The sequence below is a fragment of the Poromitra crassiceps genome, assembly GCF_964638095.1.
Source record: "Poromitra crassiceps genome assembly, chromosome: 11".
Lineage (NCBI taxonomy): Eukaryota > Metazoa > Chordata > Actinopteri > Beryciformes > Melamphaidae > Poromitra > Poromitra crassiceps.
Window position 1 is genome coordinate 42,286,632 of NC_139643.1, and position 12,354 is coordinate 42,298,985.

At 46.5% G+C, this 12,354-nt stretch overlaps 2 protein-coding genes across 2 annotated transcripts in view; one reads left to right on the plus strand and one right to left on the minus strand.

Annotated features, from left to right (window-relative positions):
- Window positions 1-669: 669 nt before the first annotated feature.
- The window catches only part of ripor2 (RHO family interacting cell polarization regulator 2), a gene marked incomplete at its 5' end in the record, with an annotated part of 77,807 nt that continues 66,122 nt past the window's right edge, over window positions 670-12,354 (plus strand). Inside the window, 1 exon segment of the mRNA XM_083646216.1 lies at window positions 670-706. Coding sequence (XP_083502342.1) covers window positions 670-706 — 37 coding nt within the window.
- LOC310785172 (E3 ubiquitin/ISG15 ligase TRIM25-like) lies at window positions 10,426-12,138 on the minus strand. Its single transcript, XM_083646160.1, has one exon. The coding sequence runs from the start codon at window positions 12,121-12,123 to the stop codon at window positions 10,450-10,452; it is 1,674 nt and encodes a 557-aa protein (XP_083502286.1). The 5' UTR covers window positions 12,124-12,138; the 3' UTR covers window positions 10,426-10,449.

Genomic DNA, 12,354 nt, shown 5'->3' on the forward strand with positions numbered 1-12,354 from the left:
ACAGAAGCTAATTATTCCTGTTAATCACCAGCCACTTGGGCTGACTCACTCACTGTAGAGAGCTATGCTATGCACATGACACACACATACACAGACACTTCATACCACCATGTCCCTCCCCATACACACACATGCACACACACACACACGCGCGCGCGCACACACACACACACACGCACACACACACGCACACACACACACACGCGCACACACACACACTCACACACACACACACTCATACAAGTGTGCACTCCAAACAGCACACTCTCTCACTTCAGCTTTGCACAGGATGTTACGAAACCAGCGCTGTTGCTGAAACTCAGTGAAGGTCGCTGGGAGTCCTCTCTCTCGCCCACACACACACACACAGACACACACTTTCGCTCGCCACGCACACGCACACGCACACGCACACGCACACGCACACTCTCACATCCTAGTAGTGCAGTGCGCTGAGGCTCAGCTCAGTTCCAGTCCTCTCCGACTCAAGCGAGGAGCCGACGGCGATCGGACGGTCGCCTGGAGCCAAGAGGCCAGGCCAGTGTTCACTCAATTTGACAGCCCAGTCGCTCTATCTGAAGCTGTCATTAGCCGGCCAGGGAGAGAGGAAAAGGAATAGTGATGGCTATGATGACCGACATGGCAGAGGAGGGCCTGGATGAGACGATGATGCGTGAGGAGGCGGAGGACGTCTTCTACCAGGACGGTAGGCTCGTCGAGGGGTCGCTGTGGAGGGGGGGGGGGGGGGGGGGGCGCGGGCTCACAGGGGGCTGCAGGGCCGGGGGGGAAGACTGCAAAGGGTTAAACTGGGGTGAGACTGGCTGGGCAGTGTGGCTTGTGGTTGTGGTCAGGGTTAAGGAGGGGAAAGATGTGTGGCCCCCGGGGGACATTTGCAGCTGTTTAGGTGGGGCAGTTTGGGATATGGTTGGGTTACATACACACACACACACACACACACACACACACACACACACACATACTGATGCAAGAATCACATGCCAATGCGGACTTACTCTGTGAACGACAAAGAGAAACAAGAGATTCAGCATGTCAGTTGAAGTCATATGCTATTTAACAAAGTTTTATCATTACATGCATGATCTACTAATAAGAATGAGAAGTGTCCGTGTGTGTGTGTGTGTGTGTGTGTGTGTGTGTCCGTGTGTGTGTCCGTGTGTGTGTGTGTATGTGTGTGTGTGTGTGTGTGTGTGTGTGTGTGTGTGTGTGTGTGTGTGTGTGTGTGTGTGTGTGTGCGTGTGTGTGTGTGTGTGTGTGTGTGTGTGTGTGTGAGCAGAATTTTGTCCGGCCACAGCTGTGCCGTTTTACCTGCGATTGGACTGAAACTTTCAGGAAGTGTAAAGAGCACCCGTGCGGGATGACCTGACGGAGCCAGATTTTTTAAATTAGATTAGATTAGATTAGATTCTTTAATGACCACACAGCCAGGAATTTGTTTTCAGTACAGTTCATACGTAAGCTATGGTCCTAATTAGGTAGTTGCCCTAATTACCTAATGATGCAATGTCACTCGAGCGATGATGTCATCAGTGATGATGTCATCAGTGATGTCATCCTTCCTGGGTGAGCAGACTGGGTGGGTCTAACTCCCAGGGGGAGGGGGGTGTCCGACTCCCACGGGTCCACTAGTTGCAATAATGACTGTAGGGAGTGTTTATTAGTGGTGTATTTATACTTTCCCTGGTGAGTTTTTGTCTTCAGTTCCACAGTTCCTCTGCAGAGGCTCTGAGCTCTGTGTTTGTTTATCAATTTCCAACTTGTACCCGTTTTAGAAAGCCTTGCCTCGCTTCGCCTCGGCCTGTGCCGAGTGTGGGCGTGCTGCTTGTATAACAGGCAGATGTTTTTAACCGAGCATTATGCACCACAAGAAAATCTCTTCAACATGTACTTTGTGCGACTGTTGTTGTTATTTTAAAAGCCACTGTAATCATAACCTACAGGAAATTGGACTCGGCCCTGAATAACGACGAGCAATTGAATTACAACTTGGATGACGTACGTGTATTATGATGATCATCAGTAATAATTAAGGAAAGGGGAAATTACTGTCAGCTGGTGAAATAACTGAATATTGTTTCAACATAGCAGGCACTTTAAAACTATTCCTGCACCGAGGCTGCGGATAGCTGGGCAATGGGCATGCTTTACAAATTGGTGTAGTATGTAATCAGCATGAATCAAGATAATGACTCATGTCTCATGAGGTTCTATGTACAGTAAGTTCTATCTGTCTTTGCATGATGATTGAAATCTTTTTGTCTTTATATGGCTCTCTCAACTTACCTCTGATGAAATTGCCCCCCCCCCCCAAACTTAAACGGTTCATTTGGAATAAATTTCATAGTCTCTCTTGAGTGTGAAATTTGCTCTGAGAAGCACAAAGTGTCGTCTTTGAGAGTTCCAATTGTACGCAGAACCTTTGATTGTCCACGTTCCCATTGCCTCCCATACATGTCATCTCCTCTGCGACGGTTCGGCTGAACCCGATCGGACAATGGTATCAGCGGGATATCCCCACACATTGCATCATCGCTTGGTGTGTAACGTATGATAATGCCTCCACTGACCCACTGCTGACTGAGACACACCAATGGTAACATGACGTTCCCACACAGCCAGCCAGCTGACTGCTCTCTCCTCTCTGCAGCAAACCAGCCAATCACAGCGCTCAGCCAATCAGAATCTTGTGTTTATTCATAGCCGCACTTGAAGGCTGCGGAATATGGATTGCGTATGAAGTTTCGATTCCAATTAGCTCCACGGATTTATCTATTTATACAGAGATTTTTTTATGATGCGCTGAATATTGAGGCGTTTTATTCATATTGGTGCTGAATGCAAATTCAACTGCCGCTGGCCTATTTTCTTTTTCAATCATTAACGTGGTCATTAGTCGAAGTATAGATGCAAATGTTTGAGCTTCTCCACCAACACAAGGAGAATTCAGTGTTGGCTTATTATGGGATGTGTGTTGTGAATGTTATCTCTAGAAGCGAGCTTGTGACCGGAAGGTCGTCGGTTCAATCCCCGGGACCGGCAGGATAAATCTGGGTGGGGAAAGTGAAAAGGCAGCGCTTGCCCCTCCCTCATTACCACCACTGATGTGCCCTTGAGCAAGGCCCTTAACCCCATCTGCTCCAGTGGAGCTGATCAGTGGCCAGCAGATCAGACTGTGGTTGTACTGGTCAGCTTCCAGGTATGAATGTGTGTGTGAATGTGAACAGGGCACTCCTGAAAAAGAGAGCACTGCTCTCAGTGAGACTCCCCCTGTATAAATAAAGGTAAAAAAAAAAAATCAAAAAAAAAATCACTGTTCTTTCTTTACAAGGACTCCACCAAGGCGGAGTCCTTGTAAGGACAGGACAGTGACGGTGATATATAGTAGCCTCGACACAAGACTCAGCCTTCATTCTTCATTCTGAGTCTCGAAGGAGAACCCCAATATGGGGTTGCAGGTTCCACTAATATGACCTTACGCCTTCACTGACGTAGCAATCACAATGAAACGGTACATAGGCCTACCTCCCACACAAGGTTGTTATCTGAAAGGGATGTTAATCGGTGTTCCCAAATATTGCGTAGGTTCCAATATTGCGTAGTTCCCAATACTGAGCCCTTATAAACTTCTTTTTATTTCTTCTTTAAAAGTCTTTTCCATTAAAAATGGCCGTTGTTGTTCTTCTGCTTCCCAGTGGGGAAACAGCGCCATCTCTGCTGTGTCTACGGGTGGAAACCCGTAATTACACATCGGGAAGAACAGAAAATACAGGCATGTTTATAAGGGCTCGATATTGGAAACTATACGCAATATTTGGGAACAGCGATTACCATACTTTTGAGATAACAACCTTTTGCGGGAGGTATGTATTGTTTTATTGTGATTGCTAACGTGTATGAAGATGTAAGGCCATTTTAGTGGAGCCTGCAACGTCATATTGGGGTGCTCCTTCCAGACTCAGAATGAAGGATGAAGGCTGAGTCTCGCGTGCAGGCTAATGATATAGTAGCATTAGTTAGTAGTGGTAGTAATAATCAAAAGGGAGGCTGAGGAAAAAGTTGTAAAACGCATAAAGTCTAAAAGATATAAATTCACAAGAACAGTACTGACTATATAGCACCAAAGTCACAATTACCACAGTGAACTACAAGAATAGCCTGTGTTGCTGCCTACCTGCAGAGTGACTAAAGGAAAGGAATAGGTGTAATGGCGTCGGTATCAGGGGGTCGTACAGCATGGCTACTAGTCACACTTTGTGCCGCTGTACTAAATATGACTAACGGGAACACTTTTACCCTGGCAGTGCTAAACAGCAGAAATGTAATTTCTCCTTCCCTCACTCTCTCTCCTCTCTCACACACTCTCTGACCTCTGACCCCAGTTCAGGTCAGATGAGTTTGCAAAAAAAAAAGCCTGGGCTGGCTTCACTCAGTATGTGCAATGGTGTCTTCACCCGCAATGCTCTCTCATGTTGGTACATACATTTATATAACCATGAAACCATTTTGCACCCTCTGTAATTAGGAATTTGTTTCCCATGTGCATTTCAGGATCAGGTAGATGGACACGCGTTTTCTTTATTCTTTCTGGTTATTATGGGATGGTCAATTTAACTTGTTGCCTGCTTGTTTACTTGCATTTGATGGAGTGTCACAGATAATGACAGAAGCTACTGTATCAGAGACTGGTCTGTTACTATTACTAACTGTCACACACACACACACACACACACACACATACACACACACACACACACACACACACACACACACACACACACACACAATGCAAGAAGAAGATTGCTGCTTTATGATGATGAAAAGCACCGCAAACAATGTAAATCTCAGCTCGTCGCCAAGCGTAAGCCCCATGATGAGCCGCGGCAGTCTCACCCCTCCACCGAACACCCACCTAACCCGAAAGACGTGCTGCAGAGAGAGAGAGGCCCTCCATTCAGAGCCAGCAGAGCCCACAGTTAAAGCCTATAAGCTGGACACACACACACACACACGCACGCACGCACACACACAACTCTGCTTCCTTGCCCTTGTTATCGCTATCTATCTCTCTCTCTCTCTCTCTCTCTCTCTCTCTCTCTCTCTCTCTTTCTCTCTCAGACACACACAGCCCCCTTTCTTGAAATGTTTCTAAAAATCCCCCTCTCTTGTGTTTCTCTTCATTTACCCTAATTCACTCAGCCAAAACCAATGTGGAGAAAAAACGATATCAGGAAAAGGCCAAGTCCACAACCGCTTCATTGAGACCAAAATAAACACAATGGCTTCTTTTAACTCCTTCCTCCTTAGGAGTAATTCAAAGGGCCTGATTCTATGCTACAGTACTTATATGCTTGGCACCAGAGTAGCAAACAGTAGTGGGGGGTAAGTGCAGCACAAGCGACTAGTCTGTCCCAAAGTAGTAGTAGTGGGACTTGAATATATAGGTGAGTGTGAGGTTGATGGTGCCATGGCGGGAACGGAGACTGGGGGTGTGTGGAGTCTAAACACAGCGGTGTTTACCTGGGTTTAACCTGGGATCAGGACACGTGGGCTTTGAAGGCATGAAGAGCAGCTTTCAGTCATAAAGTGAGAAGATCCTGGAAGTGCCTCGGTCAGTCACAACACCACACTTTCAAGGACAACGTTGGAAATACTTAAAGTGCCATCATTGACAATCTTTTAGACACATATTGCATTATTGAAATAACTGAAAGCAAATCCCACAAAACAGTTATTTTTCCTTGGACTTGTAACCGGTTCAGGTTTTTGTGGAAAAGTTGAGTCGTTCTGCTGCAGGAATCTTCACCGTTGTCCTGGTGGCTTGTGCAATATAGGATGCATTTCTTCAACTCTCCCTTGACTACCACTTACATGACAAAACCCGTAATTGCTGTGTGTTGAACAGCCATTGTTTGTTGTTTTTTCTACCAAATCCCTGTAGCACAATGACACTGCCAATCCCTCAAATTCTATAGGGTTTTCCCCATTCATCCAAATGACCCTAAGCGATTTTTTAACAACAGACGGGTTCTTTTAAATCGTTAGGAGTTAGATGCTGAATTAGATAACTTAAGTCCTGGGGGGATTGTGAGGACTTGTGCGTGCAGTGACACGGCACCTCCACAGGGTTTGAAACTTTGATGTACCTTCTGTGCTCACGCCTTCGCCCCCAGTCTTAGCCACGGGGCAATGTACAGTACTCAGCTGTGCAACACCTGAGAAGGGGCGGTACTATGACACACTCCAGTAAGCTAGCTAACAAATGTTTAGCCCGGGCTAGCTGGCCGCAAAGCATGACACGACAGCTCCAGGCTAATTTTGAGGGAGGCATATGTCACGAAGAGCGAAAATAGGATCTGCAAAACCCCGGGTGGATCTGAGAGTGTTCAGAAGGGGTGTTGGGTTAGGTTAGGGATGAACATGTGGTCACATTAACGTGTTATACAGAGAGATAACCGCATCTGTCTTTGGTTTTTATGGAGTCATAAGTAGATTATAGTCGCATCACAATGTCAATTAGGAGCTCAGAAGGGATCTCGGCTCTGCGCACTCTGAGATGAAATCTATCTCACCACTACTGTGCTTTCAACTTTTGCCCGCAGGGTGAAACCGGGGACGCTCACCCTCCCCCACTACACACAGACACACACACACACACACACACGCACACGCACACGCACACGCACACGCACACGCACACGCACACAGACACAGACACATGCACGCACGCACGCACACACACAATTGGGACCTATAGGATGGAGGCCCTGTTGAAACCTGAGGCGTTAGCAGCACGCAGAGCTCAAGGAGCAAGATGCAAGACTAGAAGCCAGCTCGGGTTTCACAAATCCATTTCTCTGGCAGTTTCTTGTCTAGACTTGCCCTGTGCAGCAAACCCCGGGAAACTGGATCCCTCCTTTGAGCCGGAATGGAGGCCGCCAAGCCAAGGCAGTGTGGGCACAGTATCACAGAGGGGGAGACTCCTGCTCCAATGATTGATGATGGGGAAAGCTGGGAGGGAGAGATAGATGATTTATCTGCACAGGGTCCCATCTGACAACTTAGCATTTATATAACCTTTACTCGCTGGGCTGGTGGAAAGAGTCGCTCTCACTGTGTGAAGATCTGATCCGTGCACTCGACTACAAGCAGAGATTGGAAAAGCTGTTTGACAAAGAATTAAGAGGTCTTACAGAGATGGAAATGACCTTAAACATATGGATGTGGTCAGAACCTCGCTCAAAACCTTGTAACTCCAAAATGTCAGCTTTTCAGGAACAAAGAAACCCGGCCTTGTTTTTGTTTGTTTTTGGTTACTATGGCGACTGCATTTTTCTGACCATGCGCCTAATTGGTTTCGAAAATATTTCATAAACACAAAGGCTGTATCATTTTCATAAGCCATAGATGAGCATTCAATCCTTCTATTGAAGGTAACACATGATAATCACAAACATTTTCACAATCCACAGTCATATCATTTCACTAAACCCATTTCAATATCCAATGATTGTATGGGTAATCACTCAGTAATGACTGATAACTGCCGAGACATTATTATCTGCTCAGTGTGATAAACTACACACACCGTTTAGAAGGACCATCAGTCCAACGCTCCCTAATTTGATTTTTAGATGGCTTCCAAACACATTTTTGAATTTTTGCTTGATCTTTTACTCTATTATTATGAGGAAAAAACTACTAATATCAAATGTATACTGAGGTAATGAAATCTCCCTGCAGTGCGCTCAGTCCGCTGTGCCCGGGTGTCATGGCTGCCTGGCCTGGTAACCAATCAGGTTGATGTTTTCAGCGCTCTGTCAACTTGACGGGTCCAATTAAAGGCTCAGTGTGGCCCGCACAGGTAGCACCCCTCTCCCCTCGCTGTCATTCAAGAACTGCTTTATCTGTAGTAGTGTTGTGACTGTTTAGTGGATGATGTTATGATTCATTCGAAGTGATATTGCATCCAGGATATCAGATAGGATAGAGGCGATCCAGACCCAAAGAGGTCACTGCCAAGATACTGGGGAATGATCTCAAACTAATTTGATCTAACTCTATATCAACACACACACACAATTTCCCCCTGCTGCCCTAGTGGCTGCCCCGGTCGCTGCTCCACCCTCTGCCGATCTGGGTAGAGCCGAGACTAGCACCATGCTTCCTCCGACACATGCGCAGTTGCCAGCCGCTTCTTTTTACCTGACAGCGGGGAGCTTCACCGGCAGGACGTAGCACGTGGGAGGATCACGCTATTCCCACCAGGTCCCTTCCGCCCCCGACCAGGTGCCCCGACCGACCAGAGGAGGCGCTACTATCTAGTCTTCTATCCTAAGCCATGTACACACACACACATTTCCACATTGACAGTCCTGCCACACACACACACACACACACACACACACACACACACACACACACACACACACACACACACACACACACACACACACACCCCCGCTGTCTGGCCACAGATGTTGTCTCTGTCCAAAGCAGTACAATAGAGAAAAACATGCCAGTCTTGTCGTTTGTGCGTCAGTGGTGATGCTGCGTTGGGAGTAGCATTGACCTGAGGGAGCCCGCACAGCACTCTGCACATCCCTCTTCCTGCTTCTGACAGTTGGCTCCTCTGACCTAGTTTGAGTCGTAACACTCGTCCAACTATCATCACCACTGTTTTCTGCTGATTTCACTGAACGGGGGAGAAAGAATGAGGGGGGAGACAAAAAGACTTGCAAAGGCAAATTTGCTGCGATGGAAAAAACCCTCTTTGCACTTTAGGAGCATTGGTGACTTGACTTGAATTTTCAGTGACGCTACATTCAGTGAGCATGCAGTATACCGAGAGCACGCAGCAGTAGCAAAAACATTGAGTTTCTTTGAAGACGTCTCTCTCAAGCACCTTTTACGATTTGCACCACAACCATGAGCGTAAATATACCTTGGTTTCTGGTCACATATGTTTATATCATATGTTTATATCTAAGACAGCAATTTCACTGTATTTGCTAGACCTTTATATTACAGTTCCCATGTGGTTGCCATGACAATCGGTGCTTTGGGCAACACGGGGCGTGCAAGGTTTACACTTAGTGGTCTCTCACAATGAGGTAACCCTGTTTAAAACATGAGAAGTAACAGACCACCCTTGACTCTTCATGAAAGGATCATCTTTTGTTGAAGCTGGACTTCATGCTGAAGATCAGGGTTCTTTCTCGGACTCCTGGTCACAAAAAAGGTGTTGAACTGGCGATGATAGGTTTTATTGTTGTTGTTCACTTGACAATGGGTCTGCAGATGGAAATTAGCTAGCAGCTAAATCTGGTTACAAAGCGTATTTTCTCAAGATTAATGTATTTGTCCTTTGATATAAATAAACTCAACCTCAGAAACCTACAGCTAGTCAGTAGCAGCAGAGAACACCAGTGAAAGCAGTGAGGCAGAGAGGAATGTAGGAAACCACATCAGTCTGGCGTGCTTTCTGCTTTGTCAAGCTGCATAGTCTAGTGGGTGGTGAGACGATGCTGGCACACACCTGCAGTCTGCGTCTACAGGCCAAAGACATGTGACCAAGGGGGAGGGGCTGTACCTGCAGTCGTGCTGTCTGTCTGTCTCGGGCTCACCTGGTAGAGTGTGCAGGCTAACATTCCTTCCTGCAGCCGCCCTGAGTTGGAATACTATCCCTTTGTATGCTTTCCCAATATTTCCTGTTTCTCGACTTTCACCTGTTGAATAACGCCCCAATTGCTCTATTGACATTGTGAAGAGCGATTTTTCTGAAATGTGTGTTAAAATCAGTGGTGGGAATGAGGGGGAACGCCTGGAACAGAGTTCCCAGAGTAAACATTATTGAGAGGGAACAGTGAGAACGAGAGGGGGAACAGCATTCCTCCTCAGGTTCCCCTTAAAAAGTGTCTTTCAATGCAGAGCGGAGCAGTTAAAGACTTTAATAATGGTCTTACCAAATGATCACAGGAAAACACAGATATAATTTCAAAGTGCAAGTTTAATCATTTCTCTGTTAATCTTAACAAGTAAATAATCTGTTTCAATATGAGTTTAAACTTAAAATTCCTAAACTTTTTTGGTGTTTCAAAAGAGAACATCTGTAAACACATATGTCTGTAAAGGTGACAACTGGAACATATCAACCTCCAATGTTAAAGTCGTTATTTTCTACATTCATGCAAGTGTTATGTATGTACTTCCTGGAATGAATCAGAAGAAATATTTTATTAATTCTTGGAGATTTTTTTATTATTGATCTTTGATCACTCATTCAATCACTAAAGCCTGGTATAAGACAATCTTCCCCACTAAATATTAACACACACACACACACACACACACACACACACACACACACACACACACACACACACACACACACACACACACACACACACACACAGCTACTGTAATAACGCCTGTCTACTTGAGCTTACACAGCTCAGCAGTAGCATCAGTGTTATAACACCACAGTCCAGGATGGAGAGGCTGAGTGAATGTGGTCTGGACTCTGTGAAGGAGAGTCATGATTCCAGAGACGCTGTAGAAGGACAGAATACCTGCTCTGTGATCCAGGTACACTCCTACTCTGAAGGATGGAGTGACTGAGATGGGAGTGTGGATACTCTTATGTATGAACTGACAACAACCACTGCTGTCATACTCTAATGCCCAAGACTTGTCATTGTATCCAAATAAACTTTCACGCCCTGTTCTGCTAATATCTTTATATGAGACTGCTATTGAAACACCCCCCCACTTGCTCCACTCCGCCTCCCAGTAACAACGTCCAGTCAGACCCTCTCTACTCAGGACCTGACTAAAGCTAATGAATCTGTCTGAGTGACTAGAATGTGACTGTGCTTCACTCATCCATGTTGCTTTTCTGTTCCCCTCAGATAATATCAGCTCTATCTGTGCTGTGTTTGGATCCAGTGTGATCTGACGTGAATATTGTAAGAAGTCAGCTCTGGTCTTGGGGTCTGGTTGTGGCAGTAAAACATCCACTTCAGTCACTGTCCGTGAGATCTTAGGCCATTCCTCTGTCAGAATGTCCTGTAGTTTATCTCTGACCTCTGACACAGCTGCAGTCACATCCTCAAAGTAGCTCAGAGAACGGGTGTCGATCCTGGGTGAGTCTGTAGATTGACTGTGATGTGACAGCGAGGGGTAACTGTGGAGGAAGTGGATGTGATCCTCTGTATGTGAGAGCTGCTCCAGCTCAGTGTCTTTCCTCCTCAACTCGGCGATCTCCTGCTCCAGCTTCTCCTGAAGTTCTTCAGTCCGACTCACTTCCTGTTTCTGCTGAGATCTGATCTGCTGCTTCACCTCATAGCTTCTCTTCTTAATGAGACGGACCAGCTCAGTGAAGATCTTCACGCTGTCCGTCACTGCTTCATCAGCAGAGAGATTCATAGCCTTCAGGTTCTGTTGTAGCACCTTCACATCTTTCTCTCTGCCCTGGATTCTCTTCTGGATTTTTTTACGATTCACCCCGAGCTCTTTCTGCCTCTCGGCCATTTCTGCGGCAGCTGAGACTGTGTCGTGGCCCTTATGTTCATCCACGGAGCAGAGATAACAGATACACTGCTGATCAGTACGGCAGAACATCTTCATCACCTCATCGTGACGAGAGCAGATGTTCTCCTGAAGCTTCACTGTGGCTTCCACCAGCCTGTGTTTCTTAAAGGTAGAGGATTCATAGTGAGGCTGGAGGTGCTGCTCACAGTAAGAGGCCAGACACATTAGACAGGACTTGAGGGCTTTCAGCTTTCTCCCAGTGCAGACATCACAGCCCACATCTCCAGGTCCAGCATAGCAGTGATCAGGAGGAGCAGCTTGGAGTCCGGTCTTCCTCAGGTCCTCCACCAACTCTGCTAACATGGTGTTTTTCCCCAGGACAGGCCTCGGTGTGAAGGTCTGTCTGCACTGGGGGCAGCTGTGGATTTTCTTCTGATCCTCTTCATCCCAGAAGCCTTTAATACAGCTCATGCAGTAGCTGTGCCCACAGGGAACAGTCACCGGATCCTTCAGTAGATCCAGACAGATCGAACAGCAGAGTTTTTCCCCGTCCAGCTGAATTCCTTGCTGCGCCATTTCACTTCTCAGTGACAGTGAGTCAGATAGTTTCACTTTCTCTGAACTGAAACAAGCTGGGCTCTGCTCCAAACCAAACCTCTGTTGTTGTCTTCATGTTCATGTGCTGATCTGCAGTGAATGGGCTGGTCAGCTCTTGCACTTCACAGCATGTTTACACCCATCTTTAAACTGGCAGATCTGTGAAAGGGGAGGAACAGGAAATATGTGGAGAGAATAGAACTGGCTGTG

Coding starts and splice junctions, on each gene's coding strand:
- LOC310785172 (XM_083646160.1), bottom strand. CDS start 12,123: ATGGCGCAGCAAGGAATTCAGCTGGACGGGGAAAAACTCTGCTGTTCG.